The sequence below is a fragment of the Rhinopithecus bieti genome, unplaced genomic scaffold (assembly GCF_001698545.2).
Source record: "Rhinopithecus bieti isolate Rb0 unplaced genomic scaffold, ASM169854v2 scaffold_76167, whole genome shotgun sequence".
Taxonomy (NCBI): Eukaryota; Metazoa; Chordata; class Mammalia; order Primates; family Cercopithecidae; genus Rhinopithecus; species Rhinopithecus bieti.
The window spans coordinates 365,794-392,940 of record NW_016828260.1 but is presented as its reverse complement, the minus strand read 5'-3'; the positions used below and the strand labels follow the sequence as shown (position 1 = coordinate 392,940).

The 27,147-nt window shown below is 47.4% G+C and overlaps 1 protein-coding gene across 1 annotated transcript; it reads left to right on the top strand.

The window, feature by feature from the left end:
* Window positions 1-460: 460 nt before the first annotated feature.
* Window positions 461-26,442, top strand: LOC108523672 (eukaryotic translation initiation factor 3 subunit C-like). Its single transcript, XM_017864388.1, is given in 23 exon segments — window positions 461-616; window positions 755-885; window positions 3,421-3,486; window positions 3,586-3,775; window positions 3,995-4,120; window positions 4,307-4,361; window positions 4,811-4,920; window positions 5,306-5,433; window positions 13,156-13,315; window positions 13,440-13,543; window positions 14,334-14,475; window positions 14,670-14,795; window positions 14,931-15,024; window positions 16,623-16,813; window positions 17,039-17,263; window positions 22,611-22,974; window positions 25,298-25,457; window positions 25,551-25,616; window positions 25,699-25,786; window positions 25,888-26,032; window positions 26,035-26,049; window positions 26,147-26,164; window positions 26,167-26,442. Coding segments are annotated over 22 exon segments (2,736 nt in total). The 5' UTR covers window positions 461-616; window positions 755-784; the 3' UTR covers window positions 26,229-26,442.
* Window positions 26,443-27,147: the final 705 nt, after the last annotated feature.

Here is a 27,147-nt window from a genome sequence, read left to right as displayed (position 1 = left end):
TTTTTTTTTTTTTTTTTTTTTTTGAGATGGAGTTTCGCTCTTGTTGTCCAGGCTGGAGTCCAATGGCTCGATCTCGGCTCACCACAACCTCCGCCTCCCGGGTTCAAGCGATTATCCTGCCTCAGCCTCCCGAGTAGCTGGGATTACAGGCATGCACCACCATGCCTGGCTAATTTTGTATTTTTAGTAGAGATGGGGGTTTCTCCATGTTGGTCAGGCTGGTCTCGAACTCCCGACCTCGGGTAATCTGCCCGCCTCTGCCTCCCAAAGTGCTGGGATTACAGGCGTGAGCCACCGTACCCGGCAGGATTATCTACTTCTATACTGTTAATGCCTATTCATGCTGTAATCACACGCGTGAGCCACCTCGCCCCGCCGATCTTCGTGTTTTAAATCCCGACACCAATGCGCGGCAGGATTCGCAACGCCTGCAGTCAAGGTCTCAGCGCTCAGTTCCCTCAGGCTTGTCCCCGCCCCCGTATCGTGGGAAGGCCACTGGGACTTGTAGTCTCCCAGTGTAGTTCGTCGGCACTTCCCGGAAGTGAGGTGAGGACCCGCCGTCTCTCTCGGCGTTTCCGCTGTCACGGATCTGCGGTGTGACTCGCGAGCTCAGCTGGTTGGTATTCTTTGGGCCTCGTGCTTCGTGGTGGGAGACCCGGGTCGAGGTCCGGGTGGGGCCGGTGAGGGGTCGGGCATCGGGAGGTGGTGGCCCGGGCTTCTTCGCGTGGCCGGTGACGCCTTGGCTCCCCCGCAGGTCCGGCCGTAGCACCTCCGCGCAGTCGCCATGTCGCGGTTTTTCACTACGGGTTCGGACAGCGAGTCCGAGTCGTCCCTGTCCGGGGAGGAGCTAGTCACTAAACCTGTCGGAGGCAACTATGGCAAACAGTGAGTTGCAGGGGCGATGCCCGTGACGATTCTGGGAGTGCGGGGTTAGGCGGGCTGTGGAAAGCAGTGTACATGGGAGGGGATGGAGGTCAGGGCGGGGAGAGCGGGTTCGGACAATGACCAGAGTTTGCGGGATCTGAGCGGTGTTGGAGAGACAGCCTTAGAGGACTGTGATAGCGGGAGGCCACCCACCAGGCACAAGGGATAGAATCACGGGTTTCCCACTGGCGAGATCTGTTGCATCAGCTTCCTAACTGGCCTTAAGTCTACAGCCTCTACCTTTCTCCTCTCATCTTACCGCCGAGAAGTCCTTAGTGACTTCTCACTGCTCGTAGAAGGAAATGCAAAATGCTTGGTTGGTATCTGGGAGCCCCCTGATGTGACTCTGAAGTCTGGCCACCTGCTGTGTACGCAGGTGCTTAAACGTTTTATATGTCTGTTCACCTCTACGGAAATGCCCATCCCCCGATTCTGTACATAATTTTTTTTTAACCCTTTGAAACAATAGAATGGTTTTTCTTTTCCCCCTTTTTTTTTTGAGGGGTCATAGTTGGCAGCCTCGACCTTCAGATCTCAAGCTATCCTCTCACCTCAGCCTTTCAAGTAGATGAAACTACAGTCGCACGCCATCGCGGCGGGCTAATTGTTTTTAATTTTTTGTAGAGAAGGGATCTCACTGTGTTGCTTAGGCTGGTTCTGAACTCCTGGGCTCAAGTGAACCTCCTGCCTGGCATTCTAAAGTGTTGGGATTACAGGCATGAGCCACTATGCCCCGCTGGAATGGTGTTTCTTAAACATCTGCCATATGCTTGTGCTACTGTTTTAAAAGTATGTATTGTGGCCGGGCGCGGTGGCTCAAGCCTGTAATCCTAGCACTTTGGGAGGCCGAGACGGGCGGATCACAAGGTCAGGAGATCGAGACCATCCTGGCTAACACGGTGAAACCCCGTCTCTACTAAAATACAAAACTAGCCGGGCGAGGTGGCGGGCGCCTGTAGTCCCAGCTACTCGGGAGGCTGAGGCAGGAGAATGGCGTAAACCCGGGAGGCGGAGCTTGCAGTGAGCTGAGATCCGGCCACTGCACTCCAGTCGGGGCGACAGAGTGAGACTCCGCCTAAAAAAAAAAAAAAAAAAAAGTATGTATTGCACATGTATAGGCCAGTGTGCATATGATTTCATGTCACTTCCACAGGTGGAAACCAATGTCATTTGCCATAAAATACCAAATAATCCAGGCTGGGCAGGTGGCTCAAGCCTATAATCCCGGCACTTTGGGAGGCTGAGGTGGGCGGATTACTTGAGGTCAGGAGTTTGAGACCAGCCTGGCCAATAAGGTGAAACCCATCTCTACTAAAAATACAAAAATTAGCCAGGTGTGGTGGCACCTGCCTGTAACCCCAGCAACTCAGGAGGCTGAGGCAGGAGAATCGCTTGAACCTGGGAGGCAGAGGTCACAGTGAGCCGAGATTGTACCATTGCACTCCAGCCTGGGCGATAAAAGCAAAGATCTGCCTCAAAAAAAAAAAAACCCCAAAATAACCCAAAAAATAATAAAAAGGAAAAAGAGGCAGGCAAGATGGTGCATGTGTGCAGTCCCAATTACTCTGGAGGCTGAGGTGGGAGGATCTCTTAAACTCAGGAGTTGGAGGCCGCCTAGGCAACATAGTGAGACCTTGTCTCTTAACAAAAAGAATAGAGATACGCCGGGCGCAGTGACTCAAGCCTATAATCCCAGTACTTTGGGAGGCCGAGAGGGGCGGATCACGAGGTCAGGAGATCGAGACCATCCTGGCTAACACGGTGAAACCCCGTCTCTACTAAAAAATACAAAAAAAAAAACTAGCCAGGCGAGGTGGCGGGCGCCTGTAGTCCCAGCTACTCGGGAGGCTGAGGCAGGAGAATGGCGTGAACCCAGGAGGCGGAGCTTGCAGTGAGCTGAGATCCGGCCACTGCACTCCAGCCTAGGCGACAGAGCAAGACTCCGTCTCAAAAAAAAAAAAAAAAAAAAATAGAGATACTATTGCTGACTGTGAGCCTGTGGTCTGGTCTTAACTATTGTAGGAAAATACTAGCAGTGGAGGTGTTAATGCCATTGAGACTTTCTCCTTGCTATTGGCCTGTCATACTTTGGGAAATGTTGCTAAGATCTAGATTAGGTACCACCTCCCTGAAGCCTTTTCTGTTCATTATAGCTCAAGTATCGTTTTTCACTACCTCTTTTTTTCAGTTCTTCTGTAGTGACTTATGTCTCTATGTCATTAGTTACACAGTAAATAAGCACCTTTATTTGTTGGTTTTTGAGAGGATAGTGGCTGTCATCTTTGTGTTTGCTGCAACACTGAGCAAAAGGCCTTACTTAGCACACACTTAAAAGATTGAGTTGTATATGAAGTGGCCTTAATGAGGAGTCAAAAAGGTTATGGGTGTGGTGTGGATGACCTGGATTACTCAGTTCTACCTGTCCTGAGAAGGGAAATAGCGGTCTTTTGGAAAGAGTGGGAAAGGAGGTTAATGGTCTGTGTTCCTTCCAAACAGGCCATTGTTGCTGAGCGAGGATGAAGAAGATACCAAGAGAGTTGTCCGTAGTGCCAAGGACAAGAGGTGAAGCCATGGGGAGGCTGGGTGATGGGAGTCTCTGGGAGCAGTGGTGAGTTTTCCCTCAGTGGTCAGGTTCAATGTGATATTGGGCTCCCAACCCAGGTTTGAGGAGCTGACCAACCTTATCCGGACCATCCGTAATGCCATGAAGATTCGTGATGTCACCAAGTGCCTGGAAGAGTTTGAGCTCCTGGGAAAAGCATATGGGAAGGCCAAAAGCATTGTGGACAAAGAAGGTGTCCCCCGGTTCTATATCCGCATCCTGGCTGACCTAGAGGACTATCTTAATGAGGTGTGATGCCTATATTTATTACCACCGCTTATTCATGGTTTTGTACTTTTAGTGGTGGGATGTATAGGATCTTTTAAAAATGAGCTAACAGATGTAGTTAATAAGCAGTACCAGTGGTGTACTGATAGTAAGACTCAAAAGTGGAGAAGCCTGGAGTTTAGGAAATGTTACTTAGTTTCAGATCACTGTTCTCTGTTTCTCTCCTCTTCTTCCCTTTAGCTTTGGGAAGATAAGGAAGGGAAGAAGAAGATGAACAAGAACAATGCCAAGGCTCTGAGCACCTTGCGCCAGAAGATCCGAAAATACAACCGTGATTTTGAGTCCCATATCACAAGCTACAAGCAGGTGGGGAGGCTAGAGGCACACTTACTGAACTGGGAATGGTGACCCCATGACGGAGGCCCAAAGATGGAATTGTTAGTGGGAGGTGTGACTGGAGTGGGAAGCATGACAGAACTGTCGGGTGGAGGGGTGGGGTGGACTGATGGCTGGAGAGCATCCATGATTGTTCTCTCACTTCCCTCTGTCCAGAACCCCGAGCAGTCTGCGGATGAAGATGCTGAGAAAAATGAGGAAGATTCAGAAGGTGAGCAAAAGAACCTTTGTTGCAAATAGAAAGTCCAGTGTTAGCACTGCCCTTGGCCTGGTTTCTTGTCTGCCCTCCAGTCTGGCTTTTCAACATTCAAGATCTTTTTTTTTTTTTTTTTTTTTTTTTTTTTGAGATGGAATCTTGCTCTGTCGTCCAGGTTGGAGTGCAGTGGAACGATCTCGGCTCACTGCAAGCTCCGCCTCCCGGGTTCACGCCATTCTCCTGCCTTAGCCTCCCGAGTAGCTGGGACTACAGGCGCCCGCCACCGTGCCTGGCTAATTTGTATTTTTTAGTAGAGATGGGGTTTCACCGTGTTAGCCAGGATGGTCTCCATCTCCTGACCTCAAGATCCGCCCTCCTCAGCCTCCCAAAGTACTGGGATTACAGGCGTGAGCCACCGCACCTGGCCAACATTCAGGATGTTTTTCTCCCTCCATTCCCACTAGGCTCTTCAGATGAGGATGAGGATGAGGACGGAGTCAGTGCTGCAACTTTCTTGAAGAAGAAATCAGAAGCTCCTTCTGGGGAGAGTCGCAAGTTCCTCAAAAAGATGGATGTAAGAGCCAGGGTTAGATGGGTGATTTCCTGCCAGAGGTCGTTCCTGAGTCCTTGGGGGAAAAAGATAAGACTCAAACCCCTAGGGTTGGAAGGGGTGAATTTTAGTGGAATTGAGAACAGGCTTCCTCTTACATTGGAGCAGTGGGCAAACAGGGATCTGGGCCCAGCTCTGCTAGGGGAAGCTGTGTGTGTCCCTGCAGCCAAATTGCAGCATCACTCTGGGACTTGATGGTCAGTTCCAGACCTTGATATCTTGATTCCATGAGTAGCCGCTCTTGTTCTACTCATGAAAATAAATCTCATATACGCGTTAGTAAAGAGGGTAGAGACACTGGTCAATCTCCCTATCTTCTTCTTGCTGATCGTCTTTTTTTCCCTCTAAGGATGAAGATGAGGACTCAGAAGATTCTGAAGATGATGAGGACTGGGACACAGGTTCCACATCTTCTGATTCCGACTCAGAGGAGGAAGAAGGGAAACAAACCGCGCTGGCCTCAAGATTTCTTAAAAAGTAAGGAAAGTAGTGGGACCTAGGATTACACTGGAACTGGTGGAAAGCCCTTAACTGTCTCAAAGGTTATTGATTCTTCCTTGAGTCCTTTTAGGTTGGAGAAGCCAACTGTTAGCATTTTACAGTAGGATTAGAGAGTCAAGTATATTAGTTGGCTAAAGTCACAAAGCTAATGCATCCTAAAGATGAGAATTGAAGACTCCAGAGTCCAAATATGTACCCACAGCTTTACTTGCTATGTGTAGATTGGGTGCACATCTCACTTTGGCACCCGATAGCTGTGGGACATTGGACAAACTACTTAACCTGTCTAATCTTCAGTTTTCTCATCTGTAAAATAAGGCAGGGAACCCTCCTTTCCAGAATAGCTGCAGGAATACAGGGAGGTGTAATGTAAGACCGTAGTTCATCTAGGACTGGCGTGTGGTGAGCCCTCAGTGTGCATTGCTACTGTTGTTACCCTTCCTGATAACTTCTTAGTACACATACAGCATACAGACTGCTGCAAGTGTTCATGACCTTTACTGGGACAGTCAGAATGGGGCAGGATCCCAGTGTGGATTCTGTCTCCCAGCCTTTAGCAGCTGTACAACATTGTGTAAGTTACTTGACCTTAAGTCTCAGTTTCTTCTTTTGAAATAAAAGTGATACCTCCTCCTTTGTGTTCCATGGGAGTGAAATCTCAAGCTCACTAAAAATAGCGTTTTTATTTATTTTTTCTTAGCCAGTTTGGGCAAACTACAGGTAAGTAGTGCTCTTTTGATGCAGGCTCTCGCTCTTCCCAGGCTGGAGTGCAGAGATGCAATCTTGGCTCACTGCAGCCACAACCTCTTGGGCTCAGGTGATCTTGCCACCTCAGGCTCCTGAGTAGCTGGGACTACAGGTACACTCCAGGACACCTGGCTAATTCTTTGTGCTTTTAATAGAGATGAGGTTTCACCATGTTCCCCATGCTGATCTCGAACTCCTAGGCTCAAGCAATCCTCCTGCCTCAGCCTCCCAAAGTGCTGGGATTATAGACGTGAGCCCCTGCACCCAGACAAATAGTACCCTTTTAATGGGAAGATTATTGCTCTTAAGATTGCTTTCCTGCGTTTAAATGTTGTGATCATGCTACTTTAGGGAGGTAGTGAGTTTCCAACCCTCTAGGAGTCTAGACAGGCTGAACAACTTACTTGGTGGGCATTTTGTTGAGAAGCTTTTTTTTGTCAAGTGCTTCAGGGAACGCTGGTCAAGGTCTGGGCCACATTGACTATCAGCCCCTTCTTGGAGGGTTTACAACCACCTCTGAAAAGTTCCATGAGAATAAAATATGCCTAACTTTGTTTTATTAACCGTCTCAAAAAGTTGCTTGATCATGAAACTCATTTTTTTAACCTGTTGACATCTTGCAGAACTATCAGGTTACTATTGGTTCAGATCTTTTATATCTACTATACTTTGCGTTTTTGTCTTTGAATAATTGTGTATTGAAGTCTCCCATTGTGTGGACTCTGGTGTGTGATGTGCACTGCACATATGTGTTGCACAAATGCTCCTGTCTGAGGGAGCAAGTGGGACCTAAAATTAAACTTAAGATATCAAGGCTGGGCGCAGTGGCTCACACCTGTGATCCCAGGACTTTGGGAGGCCGAGGCGGGCGGATCACGAGGTCAGGAGATTGACACCATCCTAGCTAACATGGTGAAATCCAATCTCTACTAAAAATACAAAAAATTAGCCAGACATGGTGCCGGGCGCCTATAGTCCCAGCTACTCGGGAAGCTGAGGCAGGAGAATCGCTTGAACCAGGAGGTAGAGGTTGCAGTGAGCCAAGATTGCACCACTGCGCTCCAGCCTGGGTGACAGAGCGAGACTCTGTCACAAAAAAAAAACAAAAGAAAAGGAAACTGTAAGACTGTAAAGCTATACTTTTATAAATATAGACTCAAAAGTCCTCAACAACATAGTAGAAAACCAAACCCAGCGACATACAATAAGGATTATATGGGAGCACCCCTCCTTGCCTGTAGGGGATGGAGGATGGGTGGGCTCATCTCCCAAAAAAGTTTTTTTAAAAAAATTTAATAACCAAGTAGGATTTATCCCAATAATAGAAGGATGTTTTAATATGAAAATCAACTAATACGCTATATCAGTAGAATAACAGACAAAAGCCATAGAGTCATCTCAGCAGATGCAAAAAAAGGCATTTGAAAAAAATCCTAGTATTTCTTCTTGATAAAAGATGGAAGCTAGGAATAGAAGGGAGCTTCCCTCTACCTGATAAAGGACATTTATGAAAAGGAGGTTTCCTGTCTTTTTATTTTTAACTCTGCCATGCTCTGATTAAGAGTATCTCTTGGCTGGGCATGGTGGCTCACGCCTGTAATCCCAGCACTTTGGGAAGCAGCGGCAGGCAAATCACAAGGTCAGGAGTTCGAGACCAGCCTGGCCAACATGGTGAAACCCCATCTCTACTAAAAATACAAAAAAATTAGCCGGCGTGGAGGCCCGTGCCTACAGTCCCAGCTACTCATGAGGCTGAGGCAGGAGAATTGCTTGAACCTGGGAGGCGGAGGTTGCAGTGTGCCGAGATCATGCCATTGCACTCCAGCTCTGGGCAACAGAGCAAGACTCCATCTCAGGAGGAAAAAAAAAAAAAGAGTGTCTCTAAGCACAGCTAAGTCTTTGTTTTTTTTTTGTTTTTTTTTTTAATCTCATAAAATCTCTGCTTTTTTTTCTTTTATTGTGGTACATAACGTTTGCCATTTTAACCATTTTCAAGTGTACAAATCAGTGGCATTTAGTACATTCACTTTGTGCAATGACCACCAGAACTTGATCTCTGCTTTTCTGGCAATTTAGTTCATTTACATTTATTGTAGTTATTTATATATGTATAAAATCGTTATTTATATATGTGTCTACATAATTACTTTTTATCAAGACGGGGTCTTGCCCTGTTGCCCAGAATAGTCTCGAACTTCTGGGCTCAAGTGATCCTTCTGCCTGGGCCTCCTAAAATGCTGGGATTACAGACGTGAGCCACTGTGCCCAGCCTATTGTGGTTATCAATGTATTTATTCTGACCATTTTATGATATCTTATACTTTCTGTTTATCCTCTTTATTTTAGATTTTGTAATAGCTTTATTGAAGTGTAAATGACATACAATAACTGCACTTGTTTAAAGTTAAATTTTTTTGTTTTTTTTTTTGGAGACGGAGTCTTGCACTGTTGCCCAGGCTGGAGTGTAGTGATGCGATATCGGCTCACTGCCACCTCCGCCTCCCGGGTTCACACCACTCTCCTGCCTCAGCCTCCTGAGTAGCTCGGACTACAGGCACCCGCCACCACACCTGGCTAATTTTTTGTACTTTTAGTAGAGATGTAGTTTCACTGTGTTAGCCATGATGGTCTCGATCTCCTGACCTCATGATCCACCTGCCTTGGCCTTCCAAAGTGCTGGTATTGCAGGCGTGAGCCACTGCCCCCAGCCTTAAAGTTAAATTTAATAAGTTGTGACTTGTGTTTACACCCATAGAATTCACCACAATCAAAACATAATGTCCTAAAAATTTCACACCTAAACATTTCCACCTTCGACTTTGTAATACTTCTCCCCTGCCTCAGTTTCCTCACCCTCTCCCTGGGCAACCACTAATTTGCTTTTTATCACTAGGTAAGTTAGCATTTCATAGAATTTTATGTAAATGGACTCAACAGTATGTAATTTGGAGGGGGTAGTTTCTTTCATTATAATTATTTTGAAATTCATTGTCTTCTAAAGATTGGGCATCTCTAATTCCAAAGTCTGAAACTTTTAGAGTGCCATAAGTGGAAAATTCCACATCTGACCTCATGTGACAGGTTGCAGTCAAAACTTTGTTTCATGCATAAAATTATTTAAAATAGTGTGTAAAGTTACTATCAGGCTGTATGTATAAGGTATAGATGAAACACACACATTTCATATTTAGACTTGGAGCCCTTCCCAAGATACCTTATTTTATATGTATGCAAATATTTGAAATTTGAAACACTTCTGATTCTAAGCATTTCAGATAAGGGATATTCAACCTGTATTTTATTTTTCTTTTATTTGTTTTTTGTTTTTTGTTTTTGTTTTTGAGGAGTCATCTCACTGTGTTGCCCAGGCTGGAATGCAGTGGTGCAATCCTGGCTCACTGCAACCTCTGCCTCCTGGGTTCAAGTGATTCTCATCCCTCAGCCTCCTGAGTAGCTGGGACTACACGTGAGCACCACCAAGCCCAGCTAATTTTTGTATTTTTAGTAGAGACGAGGTTTCACCATGTTGACCAGGCTGGTCTCGAACTCCTGACCTCAGATGATTCGTTTGCCTCAGCCTCCCAGAGTACTGGGATTACAGGCATGAGCCACTGCGCCTAGCATACATGTATTTTCTCATCCTCTTCCCCCCACCCCTCCCCCGCCGTTTCTAGATTATATATATTTTCTTATTATTCATTTTGTTTGTCTCTGCTGGTTTGGGAGTTACATGCTATGCTTTTAGAGGTTATCCTTGAATTTTTTTTTTTTTTTTTTTTTTTTTGAGACAGAGTCTTGCTCTGTTGCCCAGGCTGGAGTGCAGTGGCGCGATCTTGGCTCACTGCAAGCTCTGCCTCCTGGGTTCACGCCATTCTCCTGCCTCAGCCTCCCGAGTAGCTGGGACTACAGGCGCCTGCCACCACGCCCGGCTAATTTTTTTGTGTTTTAGTAGAGATGGGGTTTCACGGTGTTAGCCAGGATGGTCTCGATCTCCTGACCTCGTGATCCGCCTGCCTCAGCCTCCCAAAGTGCTGGGATTACAGGCGTGAGCCACCGCACCTGGCCAAATTTTTTTTATTAACCTGTAAACTAACTTGTATACCTGATCAAAAAAATCTAAAATTAGTTGAATCAACGTTCTGAGGAAAACCCTTGAAAAAACAATGTTTAGAATTTCAAGTGTCAGAAGCTTTTTGACATTCAGAGTTTGTGGCTTTGCAGTGTAGAAGAATAATTCACAGACACTATTTCTCTTGTATAACAAGGGAGACAAATTTTCAGATTAATTTCCAACTAAGCAAAAGCAGGATTTATATAGGAGAAAGAGGGATAAGGAGAGAGAGCAAAACCACAGAACAGTGGATTCTGCTTGTCCGTTTTTCTGTGTAAACTCTGATATTACCTCTCCTTGGGTATGCCACCCATGGTTGGTGGATGTTCTAGAAAACATGATAGGCCCTCTGCCAGTGAGGGTTTTCAGCAACTCCAGGTTCAGCCAGTCTAAATATACCCTTTCCCTCATCAGCATTTCTCATCCTTCGTCTTTTGTTCAAAACAAGCTTGTAAAGGAGTGGGTTTATTCTCATGAGCTTCAGCCTCTTTGATGTAGGATAAGGCCATCTGTTGTCTTATGGTGATCTGAAGGTTTTAGGAGGAAGTTCATCTATACCTGATGTCATGATTGACCTGTGAACTCTTTTTTTGTGATGGAGTCTTGCTGTGTCGCCCAGGTTGGAGTGCAGTGGCGCAATCTTGGCTCGCTGCAACCTCCGCCTCCCTGGTTCAAGCGATTCTCCTGCCTCAGCCTCCCAAGTAGCTGGGACTACAGGTGCCCACCACCACGCCTGGCTAATTTTTGTATTTTTAGTAGAGACGGGGTTTCGCCATATTAGCCAGGATGGTCTTGATCTCCTCACCTCGTGATCGCCTGCCTCAGCCTCCCAAAGTGCTGGTATTACAAGCGTGAGCCACCGTGCCCAGCGACTTGTGAACTCTTACAGAGCTGCTTTCTACTTCTGAGAGTTACTTGATTCTGGAGGCGTTTTTTTGTTTTTGTTTTTTAAGTGAACCCCAGGATCTCTAGTGAGACCGAATATACAAGTTAGGATCCTTAGCCAGGGTATACATCTAGGGCTTTCCATCAGTAGTTGTGGTTGGGAAGGCATGGGAAAATGGTGTGGTCCCTTGCAGTGTAGTTAGGCCTGACTTCCGTTGGTGTCTCTCAATAATGACTTTTTAGTCTCTTAACTGTGTATTAACTAGAGGAAATACTCATTTAGAAATGTCACTTGCATCTGTTGATTATATAGCTGAGGATATAAACATTTGTTATCTGATAATTTCTAACAAGATATGAATATACCAGAATACAGTCTGTCATGGGAGAGGTCAAGCCAAGTCTTAGGTCTTTCAGTTAGAATTTTGTATAATAGTACATTTCCGTTTTGAGGTGTGTATCATACTATCTTTAGTGCTAGGAGTAATATTTTAGGCCAAGGAAGATTAAGTTCTTTTGAAGCATTAATTTTAAAAAATAGCTTTAGCTCTTCTGATCTCAGAGCTATAGAGATGGTTTAGAACAAGAGGTTTTAGTTTAATGAACATACTTTGCATATTTGCAAAGGATTTTACCTATAGAGTGAATCATCATTATTAGAGTGTGGTACAGGGGAAAGATCCGTAAGCTTTTGTTGTTGTTGTTTTTTAATAGAGACAGACTTTTTCCGTTGTCGCCAGGGCTGATCCTGAACTCCTGGGCTCAAGCAACACACCTACCTCGGCCTCCCAAAGTGCTGGGATTACAGGCTTGAGCCACTGTGCCTGGCCAGTCCATACACTTTTGTTGAGAGTTATGGCATTGGTCTTCTGGCAAGGGAAGACTTTAATTTAACTGGTAAACTTATAGACTATTCCAAAAGCATATTCAAACCTACTAAGCAGTGAAAATGAAATTTATTTTTAAATGTTCAAATGGTAGATTATGATAATTACATATGAGGTTTCAAAAATATTGAGTGTTTCTGGAAAGATTTATTCTTCAGTATCTGTGCAAAGTTTGAAGTAATTTGTCTCTGCCATTTGGTTTGTATTTTGTTACATGAATACATGTGAAAGTCTGGAGATGGTTTCAGGCAACATCCAGTAGTCTAAGACCATTTCAAGGTAGCTGGTGATCTTTTTCTGTTTTGTGGGGACCTTTTTTGTAGTGAACATTTTTTTAAAATTCAGAATTTAGATTAATCAGTTGTCATAAGAAGAGAGGAGAGAAGGGGATGAAACAGTTTAGGAATAGTAAAAAAGAGAAAAAAATGTTTTATACATTTGGGGAAACTGATTCATTTTTGGCGAATGATTAGTTGGTCAGTCTGGAGAAAGCAACTGGTATCAAAGAAAATAAGTTATTTGTGGATTCTTTGGAAAACTGTCGATGTTAGCTTTGGAGCAAAATGACAGATTATTTCTTTTCTTTTCTCTCTCTTTTTTTTTTTTTCCTGGAGACTGAGTCTCGCTCTGTTGCCCAGGGTGAAGTGCAGTGTCGTGATCATGGCTCACTGCAGCCTTCTCTGCCTCCCGGGTTCAAGCGATTCTCGTGCCTCAGTCTCCTAAGTAGCTGGGACTACAGGCGTGCGCCACCGTGCCCGGCTAATTTTTGTACTTTTGGTAGAAATGGGGTTCCACCATGTTGCCCAGGCTGGTCTTGGATTCCTGACGTCAAGTGATCTACCACGCCTAGCCAACAGGTTGTTTCTATTAATACGTCTACAGTGGCCTGGTTAGTACTCTGTCTTACTAGAGATGGCTAGGTTATGGTTAACTGTGCTCTCTAGGTCATTCTTATAGAGCATAACTTGGACCCAGGAGCTGTTGGAGGAAAAGAGGAAGTTGATGGGAGGAAGAAGCCTTAGAGGTGGGGAGGGCTGATCTGTCATCTTTTCCCATGTCTGCTGGCAGGGCACCCACCACAGATGAGGACAAGAAGGCAGCCGAGAAGAAACGGGAGGACAAAGCTAAGAAGAAGCACGACAGGAAATCCAAGCGCCTGGATGAGGAGGAGGAGGACAATGAAGGCGGGGAGTGGGAAAGGGTCCGGGGTGGAGTGCCCTTGGTTAAGGTGAGGATTTCAGAGGTAAAATGAATTGGGGAACAGTTTGGGAGGGCATAAAGGTCCCCTTGTGGGGAAAAGGCAAAAACAGGTTCCCGCTGGCATGCACATGACAGGATATGTACTGATACAGGAGAAGCCAAAAATGTTTGCCAAGGGAACTGAGATCACCCACGCTGTTGTTATCAAGAAGTTGAATGAGATCCTACAGGCACGAGGAAAGAAGGGAACTGATCGGTAAGATTCATGGGCCTGGGTGGTGGGATTGCAAGGTGGCAGAGGGTGGAGGTTGGGGGAAGGGGTTGTTGGGAGGGTCTATAGTGTGGTTATAGTAGAGGAATGGTGTGCTTGGGACACCTCAGTCCGTTATCTGCTGTTTGTTTACTCTTCTTGTGACCTAAAACCAATCACTTAACCTTTTGGGTCTGTTTTCCCATCTATACAATGAGATAATGTTCTCCTTTTCTTTTTCTTTTTTTTTTTTTTGGAGTCTTGTTCTGTTGCCCAGGCTGGAGTACAGTGGCACGATCTCGGCTCACTGCAATCTTTGCCTTCTGGGTTCAAGCGATTCTCCTGCCTCAGCCTACTGAGTAGCTGGGATTACGGGCACCTGCCACCATCCCTGGCTAATTTTTGTACTTCTAGTAGAGACAGGGTTTCATCGTGTTGACCAGGCTGGTCTCAAACTCCTGACTTCAAGTGATCCGCCTGCCTCGGCCTCCCAAAGTGCTGAGATTACAGGCATGAACCACTACTCTCAGCCCTTGTTTTTCTTTTTTTTTTTTTAAGATTAAAAAACTGAAAGAGTGTTTACCCTCTTTAGTTATTAGGTAACAGAGAATGGTGGTCGGTGTGAAGCATTTCACAGCATTCCAGGATGGTTGGGTTTATTGCTGCTTCTGTTTGGAATTTATAAAGGAGAAGCAGGGATACGGGTGGTGAGGACGGGGTGTTATCTGAAGAGGGCATCCTGGGAGAGACTTTGTGATTTGTCTCTAAAGCCTCACCCAGCTCTCTGGCCCTCTAGTGCTGCCCAGATTGAGCTGCTGCAACTGCTGGTTCAGATTGCAGCAGAAAACAACCTGGGAGAGGGCGTCATTGTCAAGATCAAGTTCAATATCATCGCCTCTCTCTATGACTACAACCCCAACCTGGCAACCTACATGAAGGTGAGAGCAGTGAAGAGGAGCATCTCAGGGCATAGCTAGTGGGTCGGGGGAAGAGGGTACCTAGCGTCTTAAGACTCAGGGGCTATGGAGGCAGTCTTGGTGGTGGAAGGCCCCAAGATTCCTGCCGAAGGGGGAGGCATCCGCTTACTCTACCTTCACTCCTCTGACTCTGCTGTGGTCTGAAATCTTGGCAGCCAGAGATGTGGGGGAAATGCCTGGACTGCATCAATGAGCTTATGGACATCCTGTTTGCAAATCCCAACATTTTTGTTGGAGAGAATATTCTGGAAGAGAGTGAGAACCTCCACAATGCTGACCAGGTAAAGGGAGGAGTTGGCAGGATAACTGGAGGTGTGTGTTTTATGCTTTGGGAAGGCTCAGTGGGACCCTAGGGTTGAGGTTTGAGACTGAGATCTGGGCTAATTTGTTGACTCCTCCTTCGCCTTCCTTTTCAGCCACTGCGTGTCCGTGGCTGCATCCTAACTCTGGTGGAACGAATGGATGAAGAATTTACCAAAATAATGCAAAATACTGACCCTCACTCCCAAGGTGAGCCTGAGCAAGCGTGAGCTTTGCTGAGAGGAAAACTTCAGGGAATAATACTAGGTTTAGAACTTTGTAAGGATTTTACAAAGTCAGAGTGCTTGAAAAGCCAGCGTTTCCTTACTCCAGCATTCACATGGAAGGGCCTGATGAGATGCTGGCTCCCAGTCCCATCGTTTCTGATTTCGTAGGTCTGGGTGGGGCCTGAGAACGTGCACCTGTAGCCTGCTCCCAGGTTGCTGGTCTCAGGGCTATACTTTGAGAACCTTTGGGGTAAGGCATCTATTCAATTCTCTTGTTTAGCTTGGATGAGAGGCATTGGGGTGTGAAAGGGCAGCATAGTTTACTCAGTAAAAGTGCGAATGTGCCCATCAAGTCAAGGGTGTAGTGATTAACATGGCAGCCAAAAGCTTACCTTTTGTGCTGGATGGAGAAATGCAGTTTGACAAATAATAATAGTAAGATATGGCCGGGCGCGGTGGCTCATGTCTGTAAACCCAGCTCTTTGGGAGGCCGAAGCAGCCGGATCACGAGGTCAGGAGATCGAGACCATCCTGGCTAACATGGTGAAACCCCATCTGTCCTAAAAATACAAAAAAAAAAAAAAAAAAAAATAGCCGGGCGTGGTGGCAGGCGCCTATAGTCCCAGCTACTTGGGAGGCTGAAGCAGGAGAATGGCATGAACCTGGGAGGCGGAACTTGCAGTGAGATGAGATCACACCACTGCACTCCAGCCTGGGTGACAGAGCAAGACTCCATATCAAAAAAAAAAAAAAAAGATATTAAACAAGATAATTCTGGGCCGGGTGCAGTGGCTCACACCTGTAATCCTGGCACTTTGAGAGGCTGAGGCAGTTGGATCACCTGAGGTCAGAAGTTTGAGACCATCCTGGCCAACATGGTGAAACCCCGGCTCTACTCAAAATACAAAAATTAGCCAGGAGTGGTGGCAGGTGCCTGTAAATCCCAGCTATGTGGGAGGCTGAGGCAGGAGAATCCCTTGAACCCGGCGTGGCAGAGGTTGCAGTAAGCGGAGATTGCACCACTGCACTCCAGCCTGGTCGAAAGAGTAAAACTCCACCTCAAAAAATAATAATAATTCTAGATGATGTAAAGTATGAGTTCGGAGTTAAAATAGGGCCCTGTGGTAAAAAGTGACTGGAGGGGTGGCTGCTGTAGCCGGCAGCTGGAGAAAGCACCCTTAAGTAGGGGCCACCAGAGGTGAGATCCAACGAGGAGGAGTTAGGGGAAGAATCAGCTGAAGACAGTGCCTGACAGGAGGAGCAGAGAGCGAGCCTGATGTTCCAGGAGTAAAAAGGCCAGTGTGACTCCAGCACAGGAAGGCAGAGGGAGAATCGTGGGAGACCAGGCAAGGGCCAGGCCTTGTAGACCCTTATTGGCAGAGGTTGGCGGTTGGGATTTTTTTCCGAAGCTGTGGGACGGGAAGGTTCTGGGTCCTGGGAGTGGGAGATGGCCTTTCTGGGGCACACTGACTAGACTTTTCTGATGGGTGCAGAAGAGGGATGGGTTGACTGGAATGACTGGGGACAGATGGGAAAGCCTGGCTGCCCAATTGAGACAAGGATGAGTGCTCTCCCTGCCAGAGTATGTGGAGCATTTGAAGGATGAAGCCCAGGTGTGTGCCATCATCGAGCGCGTGCAGCGCTACCTGGAGGAGAAGGGCACTACCGAGGAGGTCTGCCGCATCTACCTGCTGCGCATCCTGCACACCTACTACAAGTTTGATTACAAGGCCCATCAGCGGCAGCTGACCCCGCCCGAGGGCTCCTCAAAGGTGAGCGCATGGCAGTCATGGCAGAGGGGAACGGGTGTGTCCGCCTGCCCTCCGCTTCTGTGAGGACTTGACGGCAAATCTGTTACTCTCTAGACTTCCCCAGGTGGAGCAGGGAGGGAAACTGACGTATTAGAAAGAGACTGGATAGAGTCTCATCTTTGGTTGCTAGAACCTGTGCCTTTTAAAGCTGGATCTCCTTTGCAAATAACCTCCCTTCCTCCCCAGTCTGAGCAAGACCAGGCAGAAAATGAGGGCGAGGACTCGGCCGTGTTGATGGAGAGACTGTGCAAGTACATCTATGCCAAGGACCGCACAGACCGGATCCGCACATGCGCCATCCTCTGCCACATCTACCACCACGCTCTGCACTCCCGCTGGTACCAGGCCCGCGACCTCATGCTTATGAGCCACCTGCAGGACAACATTCAGCACGCAGACCCGCCAGTGCAGGTAGGATGGCGAGGCCTTGGAGGTGAAGGAGATGCCAGGCCCCTGGCCTCTTGGCAAACTGGCTTAACCAGAACGGCCACGTGTGTGACTGGTGCAAATTTAACTAGACACTTAGTCTTTCCCAGATGCCAGCATCCTGCAGTCTTCCTGCATATAAACACATAATTTCTTGTCTACAAAAAAAAAATTAGCCAGGCTTGGTAGCGCTTGAGCCCAAGAGGCAGAGGTTCCAGTGAGCTCAGATTGCCACTGCACTCCAGCCTGGGCAATAGAGCAAGACTCTGTGTCAAAAAAAAGCAAAAACAAAAACAAAAAAAAGGCTGTGTGTGGAAGTGTAGATCCTGTAAAAGTGTATTCAAGGCAACTAGGAAATGTTTATGTGTAGAGCACCTGGTGAACCTGTCTGGGGGTAATGCTGGTTTTTTAATTAATTTATTTATTTTTTGAGACAGAGTCTCGCTCTGTTGCCCAGGCTGGAGTGCAGTGGCTGGATCTCAGCTCACTGCAAGCTCCGCCTCCTGGGTTTACGCCATTCTCCTGCCTCAGCCTCCTGAGTAGCTGGGACTACAGGCGCCCGCCACCTCGCCTGGCTAGATTTTGTATTTTTTTAGTAGAGACGGGGTTTCACCATGTTAGCCAGGATGGTCTCGATCTCCTGACCTCATGATCCGCCCGTCTCGGCCTCCCAAAGTGCTGGGATTACAGGCTTGAGCCACCGCGCCCGGCAATGGTGGTTTTTAAACAGCCCTTCTGTTTATGTTTTTATTGCACGGTATGAACATATCACTGTATCTGTTTTCCTCTTGGTGGACACCCAGTTTATTTCCAGTTTTTGGCTCTGATGTAGGAAGCTGCTGCAGGTTGGCAGTTGGGATTTTTTTTCAAAGCTGTGGGACGGGAAGGTTCTGGGTCCTGGGAGTGGGAGATGGCCTTTTTGGGGCACACTGACTAGACTTTTCTGATGGGTGCAGAAGAGGGATGGGTTGACTGGAATGACTGGGGACAGATGGGAAAGCCTGGCTGTAAGAAACTCAAAAGTGGTTATACCATTTTACTCTCCTGCTAGTGTTTGGGAGTTCCTTGTCAATTTTTGGTGGTGTTGGTCTTTTTTTTTTTTTTTTTTTTTTTTTTTGAGAGGGAGTCTAGCTCTGTCACCAAGGCTGGAGTGCAGTGGGGCAATCTCAGCTCACTGCAACCGCCACCTCCCAGGATCAAGTGATTCTCCTGCCTCAGCCTCCTGAGTAGCTGGGATTACAGGCGCCCGCCACCATGTCTGGCTAATTTTTGTATTTTAGTAGAGTTGGGGTTTCACCACATTGGCCAGGCTGGTCTCAAATTCCCGACCTCAAGTGATCTGCCTACCTCAGCCTCCCAAAGTGCTGAGATTACAGGAGTGAACCATCGTGCCGACAGTGATATTGGGTCTTTTAAACTTGTTTTTGTTTTTTGAGGCAAGGTCTTGCACTGTCACCTAGGCTGAGTGTAGTGGCATGATCATGGCCCACAGTAGCCTCAAATTCCCAGGTTCAAGTGATCCTCCCACCTCAGCCTCCATAGTCCTGAGGCTACTGGCATGTGCCACCATGCCTGCTAATTTTTTATTTTTTGTAGAGACAGGGTCTCACTATGTTGCCCAGGCTGGTCTCAAAGATATTTTAGTTGGTGTGTGTGTGTGTGTATGTGTGTGTGTGTGTGTATGTGTGTATGTTTTTGTTTTGAGACAGAGGCTCGCTCTGTTGCCCAGGCTGGAGTGCAGTGGTGCAATCTTGGCTCACTCCAACCTCTGTCTCCCAGATTCAAGCCATTCTCCTGCCTCACCATTCCGTGTAGCTGGGATTACAGGCATGTGCCACCACACCAGGCTGATTTTTGTATATTTAATAGAGACAAGATTTTACCATGTTGGCCAGGCTGGTCTTGAACCTCAGGTGACCCACCCACCTCAGCCTCCCAAAGTGCTGGGATTACAGGCGTGAGCCACCACACCCGTCTACTCAAAGGTCTTTTAAATTTTAGTTGGTTGTCTAATGGTATCTCATTGTAGTGTTAGTTTGCATTTGCCTGGTGACTATTGATATTGGCTACTTTTTTACTTTTTTATGTTTATTGGCCATTTATGTTAATTGGCCATTTATCTTTTGTGAAATATCTGGTCAATTCTTGCCCATTTAAAACAATTGGATTGTTTACTTTATTGAGTTATAGGAGTGCTTTATCTATCCTGGATAACTAGTCCTGAGTCCGATTTTTTTTTTTTTTTTTTTTTTTTTTTTTGGAGACATAGTCTCACTGTGTTGCCCAGGCTGGAGTGCAGTGGCGCAATCTCGGCTCACTGCAATGTCCACCTCCTAGGTTCAAGCAATTCTCTTGCCTCAGCCTCCCAAGTAGCTGCGATTGCAGGCGTGTGTCCCCACACCCAGCTCATTTTTGTATATTTAATAGAGGCGAGATTTCACCATGTTGGCCAGGATGGTCTGGAACCCCTGACCTCAGATATGTTTTGAAAATATTTCTTCCAGTCTGATTTGCTTATTCGTTTTCTTAACCATGCCTTTGGATGAAATCTAATATATCCGTTTTTTGTTTTGTTTTGTTTTGTTTTTTTGAGACAGAGTCTTGCTCTGTCACCAGGCTGGAGTGCAGTGGCTTGATCTTGACTTGCTTCAACCTCCACTTCCCGGGTTCAGGCGATTCTCCTGCCTCAGCCTCCCGAGTAGCTGGGACTACAGGCACGTACCACCACGCCCAGCTAATTTTTTAAATTTTTTAGTAGAGATGGGGTTTCACCATGTTGGCCAGGATGGTCTCAATCTCTTGACCTCATGATCCACCCGCCTCACCCTCCCAAAGTGCTGGGATTACAGGCATGAGCCACCACACCCGGCCCAGTTTTTTCTTTTATAGTAATTATTTTCTGGATCCTGTCTAAAAAACCTTTGCCTATTTGAAATTCATGAGGATTTTTTGAATTTTTCTTTTTTTTTTTTTCGTAAGTTGCTATGGGTTTTAGCTTTTACATTGAGTCTTATAGTTGGTCTTGGTTTGATTTTTGCATCTGGTGTGTTTGGGATCAGGGTTTCTTTTTTCCTCCATGTGGATACCTAGTTGTTCTAGCATCATTTGTAGAAAAGACTTCCTTTCCCCTATTGTATTGGTTTGGTGTCTTTGTGGAAAATAATGTGAAAAACCACATTACCTATAAGAGTAGGTGTTTTTCAGGTCATTCCCTTCTGTCCCATTCATTTTCTTTTGTCCTTAAGCAAGTCCCATACTATCTTCATTGCTGTGCAACAGAGCAAAATCCTGTCTCTACAAAAAAATACAGAAATTAGCCAGACGTAGTGGTGCACGCCTGTAGTCCCACCTATTCAGGAGGCTGAGGTAGGAGGATTGCTTGAGCTCAGGATGTCAAGGCTGCAGGAGCCATGATCACGCCACTGCACTCCAGCCTGGGCAACAGAGCAAGACTGTCTCAAAGAAGAAAGAAATACCCGGTTACTTCTCCTTCATTCTATTCATATAATGAATAACTATGAGTTCATTATTGTGTGTTTTTTGTTTTTTGAAAAAGGGTGTCACTCTGTCGCCCAGGCTGGAGTGCAGTGGCGCAATCTCAGCTCACTGCAACCTCCGCCTCCCTGGCTCAAGCAATCCTCCTGCCTCAGCCTCTCGAGTAGCTGGGATTACAGGTGTGCACACCACCACCCAGCTAACTTTTGTTTTTTTAGTAGAGACGGGGTTTCACCATGTTGGGCAGGCTGCTCTCGAACTCCTGACCCCATGATCCACCTGCCTTTACCTCCTAAAGTGCTGGGATTACAGGCATGAGCCACCATGCCCAGCCGAGTTCATTACATTTTTATACTAACCTTTTATTCCTGAGGTATATCCAGTTTGGTCATGTATATTGTCTCTTTTATATTTATATATTGCTGGATTCTGTTTGCTAACATATTTAAGGCTTTTTGCATGTAAGCTTATGACTGGCATTGATCTCCACATTTTTGTTGTTGTTATGAATACACTTAGCCTTTTCCCCCAAGATTTGTACTACTTACCGTCTCTCCTATTAGTGCCAAGTCCCTCTTCCCAGTTGCTTAGACCAGAAACCTTGGAGTCATTCTTGTTTTGAACTTTTCCCTCATATACTGCATCTGATTCACCAGCCGTTCCTGTTCACAGTCCATTATCAGAACACTTCCTGTCACTTCTGCTTGTACCCTCTGCTCTAAGCCACCATCATCTGACTTCTCTCTGATTCTGCCTTTGTGTCTCTTCAGTCCCTTTGTTCTGTTTATAATACAGATTAACCTGTTCAGTTATGTCAGATCATATCACCTGTTTGCTCAAAACCTTCCCATGGTTTCCTGTCTTAAAACTCATAAAATGACTGGTGCTTGCCCATCCCCCAGCTTGTGGTGGTGGTGTCTTTTCCCAGCCCTAGCTGTGTCATGCCCCTTGTTTCCCTTTTTTTTTTTTGAGGCGGAGTCTCGCTCTGTCTCCCAGGCTGGAGTGCAGTGGCCCCATCTCAGCTCACTGCAAGCTCCGCCTCCCGGGTTCACGCCATTCTTATGCCTCAGCCTCCCAAGCAGCTGGGACTATAGGCACTTGCCAGCAAGCCCGGCTAATTTTTTGTATTTTTAGTAGAGACGGGGTTTCACCGTGTTAGCTAGGATGGTCTCGATCTCCTGACCTCGTGATCCGCCCGCCTCGGCCTCCCAAAGTGCTGGGATTACAGCCTCCGCGCCCAGCCCCCTTGTTTCTTGAATATACCTGGCCCGGTTCTTCCACAGGATCACTGTGTTTACTTTTCCTTTTTATAGGATATTCTTTCCCCAGATATCTGCATGACTTGCTCTCTCTTTAGGTCTTTACTCAAACATTCTTTCCCAATGAGGCCTTCTGTAGTTATGTAAACGTTTGAGCCTCCACCACCGCACAGACTCCCTTCCTGGCTCCATTCTCTGCTTTATTTTTCTTCTCAGCGTGAGTCACCGTCCTCATAGTGCGGCTCTCGTGCCCCCCACACCCCACCCCTAGATGTAAGCTCCATGCAGGGTGGGGACTTGTCTATTTTGTTCTCCCTCCCAGCCTATTGCTCAGCACATAGTAGGCACTTAAAGTAGATTTGTTTAGTTTTGTTTTGGTTTTTTATCTTTAGCCATAGAGTGTCTCCATGTTACTCAGGCACATCTTAAACCTGTGGGCTCAAGTGATCCTCCCGCCTTAGCCTCCCAAAGTGCTGGGATTACAGGCGTGAACCACCGCGCCCGGCTTAGTTATGGAATAAATGAAGACTTGTCTTACGGCTGTCACCTCTGAGTGCATTATTACCCTTTGCCCCCAGATTCTTTACAACCGCACCATGGTGCAGCTGGGCATCTGTGCCTTTCGCCAAGGCCTGACCAAGGACGCACACAATGCCCTGCTGGACATCCAGTCGAGTGGCCGAGCCAAGGAGCTTCTGGGCCAGGGCCTGCTGCTGCGCAGCCTGCAGGAGCGCAACCAGGAGCAGGAGAAGGTGGAGCGGCGCCGGCAGGTCCCCTTCCACCTGCACATCAACCTGGAGCTGCTGGAGTGTGTCTACCTGGTGTCTGCCATGCTCCTGGAGATCCCCTACATGGCCGCCCACGAGAGCGATGCCCGCCGACGCATGATCAGCAAGCAGTTCCACCACCAGCTCCGCGTGGGCGAGCGACAGCCCCTGCTGGGTGAGTGTGGAGCTCCAGGGTTCAGCAGGCTGCCTCACTCCCTGATTACACATGAGGATTAAGAGAAGTGAAGGGAGTAAGGCCGGGCGCGGTGGCTCAAGCCTGTAATCCCAGCACTTTGGGAGGCCGAGACGGGCGGATCACGAGGTCAGGAGATCGAGACCATCCTGGCTAACACGGTGAAACCCCGTCTCTACTAAAAAATACAAAAAACTAGCCGGGCGTGGTGGCGGGCGCCTGTAGTCCCAGCTACTCAGGAGGCTGAGGCAGGAGAATGGCGTGAACCCGGGAGGCGGAGCTTGCAGTGAGCTGAGATCCGGCCACGGCACTCCAGCCTGGGCGAACAGAGCGAGACTCCGTCTCAAAAAAAAAAAAAAAAAAAAAAAAAAGAGAAGTGAAGGGAGTAACTCTCCCACCACTCAACTCCGTCTGATGTAATGACACCTCCTCTGCCTGGTACTGTCCTAAGTGTTTTACAAATAATTACTTAATCTGCTTTAGTAATAACCCTATGCTGTAGATATTAGTAATACCCGTTTTCCCAGTGGAGAAACTGAGGCACAGAGAAGTTAAGTGACTCGCCCGAGTTTAACACAGCTCATGTGTACCTCTGACCTTTCCCTTTTCTTCCCATGATGTACATTACATTCCAGCCAAACCAACTGTCATAGAGCCTTATTGTTCAAGAAGCTAACATTGATTCCTTTGGTCCCTTTTGAAAGACAGATCTTGCAGGGTTGCAGTGAGTGGTGACTTACTGGAAAGGAATTGAGCTGCGCCCTTCCTGTGACATTGGCCCACAGGAGGGCTTGACGAGTGAGCCAAGCCCAGTGTCCACAGCCACATCCCCCTACAGATTTTTCCTCTCCTGGTCATGTATATGTTTGGGCTAAAGGGCAGGTTCCTTTAGGCACATTTTTGTTTGGCTTATGTAGTGAGACTTACTTTGTGCGGAAATTTCCCATGAGAATTGGAATTTTCATGTCTTAGAATATTGGCAGTCTGTCACTCCTGGCCCTGCCTTCCTGCAGAGCTAGCCTTGGCTGGAGCTGAAGTAACAGTGATGGGAAAGGGCTATCTGCTTCTCCACAGTCCCTGCCTCTCAATTTCTCCCTACAGTAGTTCCAAAAGCCAGTTTGCATCAGCTTTGCACTGTTGTTTGGCTTGTAGAGAAATATTCTTTGACCCTCTAAACTTGTCTTTTTTTTTTTTTTTTTTTTGAGAGACAGCCTCACTGTCACCCAGGATGGAGTGCAGTGGCACGATCTTGGCTCACTGCAACCACTGCCTCCCGGGTTCAAGTGATTCTGCTGCCTCAGCCTCTCAAATAGCTGAGACTACAGGTGCCCACCACCACGTCTGGCTAATTTTTTGTATTTTTAGTAGAGATGGGGTTTCCTCATGTTGGCCAGGCTGGTCTTGAATTCCTGAGCTCAGGTGACCCGCCCACCTCAGCTTCCCAAAGTGCTGGGATTACAGGCGTGAGCCACCGCGCCCGGACCAACCTTGCCTTTTGCAAGTGTTAATATGGTTAAAATGGAGGTTCATCCAGGAGGGCTGTGTGCCTTTCCTTACACTTAGCCCTGCTCCTGTGGTTCCATTTGCACCTGATCCCTGTTCGCATTGAGCTTGCTGTGCTTGCTTCGGAGTCTGCATGTTCATGTTTCTCTGTCTGCCACCCATTTCTAGCCTTAGAACTTTTGCACTTTTGTCTACCCTGAATTCCAGTTACTACGGTGTACCATGTCTTACCGTCCTGGCTTGTCTTAGGATTGTATTTGGGGGCCTGAGTTTATAATTAATACATAAAACCTGTGATTTTAGAGATAATTTTGACCAGGGCTAAGTTTTTTAAGGAAAGAAAGTAACCTGCTTGGAAGAATAATAATCTGGCAACAGTGTAATTGATGCATGGGCATGGCACCATTCATGAAGGTGATGTGAGTGAGGAAGGGTTGGTAAATTCCATTCCAGTTGAGCTGGCAGAGGTGGTTTTGTTTTGTTTTGTTTTGTTTTTTGAGACAGAGTCTCGCTCTGTAGCCCAGGAAGATGTACATGAGGACACACGCACAATTTGTCAACATTTTCGAGGTGTTCAGCAGTCGCCTGAAGTGTGTCTATGGACTGATTGAGTTCAAACCTAAGTATGTTTGTGCAGATGGAGTGGTTTGGGCGACTGCATGGCTCTTTGGTGGAGAGGCAGGGAGAGTCTCTATCTAATATGGTTTACTCCTCCAGCCTCTGTTCCTCCTTAAAGAGTGCTAATGGGGCAGGAGTCCTGGTCCCAACTTCCCTAGGCTCTGCCTCATTCCCACCCTGTCAGGTCCTCCTGAGTCCATGCGGGAACATGTGGTCGCTGCCTCCAAGGCCATGAAGATGGGTGATTGGAAGACCTGTCACAGTTTTATCATCAATGAGAAGATGAATGGGAAAGTGTGGGACCTTTTTCCCGAGGCTGACAAAGTCCGCACCATGCTGGTTAGGTGAGCAGACAGGCCGTGGTGGGTCGGGGGAGAAGAGACTGGTTGTCCCCTTGCCTGAGGCCCCGTTGTCCCTTCTCTCCCCTCTTCCCACAGGAAGATCCAGGAAGAGTCACTGAGGACCTACCTCTTCACCTACAGCAGTGTCTACGACTCCATCAGGTAGGCTGGGCCCTGGGGCACAGAAGGGCCCCAGCCTTGTGGGCAAGGGTCCTGACTGCCCCGTCCTCTCCTTTCTCCCCAGCATGGAGACACTGTCAGACATGTTTGAGCTGGATCTGCCCACTGTGCACTCCATCATCAGCAAAATGATCATTAATGAGGAGCTGATGGTAGGGGCCGGGGTGGGAAGCGGGCAGGTGGAGCCATGGAGGGATTGGAGGGGAGGGGCCTGATCTGTATCGTGTCCCCTCCTCTGCCTCGCACCTGTCAGGCCTCCCTGGACCAGCCAACGCAGACAGTGGTAATGCACCGCACCGAGCCCACTGCCCAGCAGAACCTGGCTCTGCAGCTGGCCGAGAAGCTGGGCAGCCTGGTGGAGAACAACGAGCGAGTGTTTGACCACAAACAGGGCACCTACGGGGCTACTTCCGAGGTGAGTGCTTCCGGCTCCTCTCCTCGCCCGGCTTCTGGTACCCTCACAGCCTCTCCCCTGGCACTCCCTCCCAATCCTTCCCATCTCTCTCCTGCAGACCAGAAGGACGGCTACCGCAAAACGAGGGCTACATGCGCCGCGGTGGCTACCGCCAGCAGCCATCTCAAACAGCCTACTGAGCTCTCCACTCTGTCTCACGCCTAGACTATCCAACCTTGAAGTCCTAAGCCACACCTCAGGCATTAAAAGTCTATTTAAAGTTGTTATGGTTGATTGCTTGTTGCCACAAAGGTGTGTTGAGCCCATTCATTTGCTGATTATATTTCTGAGCTTCTACCCACATGACAGACACAAGGTTTGGATGCAGAGGTGAACTGAACACATTCCTGACCTTGAAGAGCTTGTTGCTTTTGACATTTAACAGAAAATTGTAATAACATAAGTTATAATGGGTGTTTTAAAAGGCCAGGTGCAGTGGCTCACGCCTGTAATCCCAGCACTTTGGGAGGCCAAGGCTGGTGGATCACGTGAGATGAGGAGTTCCAGACCAGCCTGGCCAACATAGTGAAACCCCTCTCTACTAAAATACAAAATTAGCCGGGCGTGGAGGCACACGCCTGTAGTCCCAGCCACTTGGGAGGCTGAGGCAGGAGAATCACTTGAATCTGGGAGGTGGAGGTTTTGCAGTGAGCCAAGATCACGCCACTGTGCTCCAACCTGGGCAACAGCGAGACACTGTCTCAAAAAAAAAAAGTCACGGATGTATTGAGGATGTGATCGGGGGGTTGGTGGGGGGAACATCAGGAAAGGCGTAGTGGAGACAGTAGTGACGGTTGGACTCAGGGTTCACCAGGCAGGGAGAAGGGAGAGCTGGTATAGACAAGTGTAGATGCACTGTTACCTGTTCATAACAAGACAGGTGCCATCAGTAAGAGGGTGCATTTAGAGACTGGGCCTTTGCTGTGATATCTAAGCATGTGGTTGTTTTCTGATCATCTAAGTTGTGTTGATTGTGTTTTTTGTTTGTTGTTGGTTGTTTTTTTTTTGAGATGGAGTCTCGCTCTGTCACCCAGGCTGGAGTGCAGTGGCACGATCTCA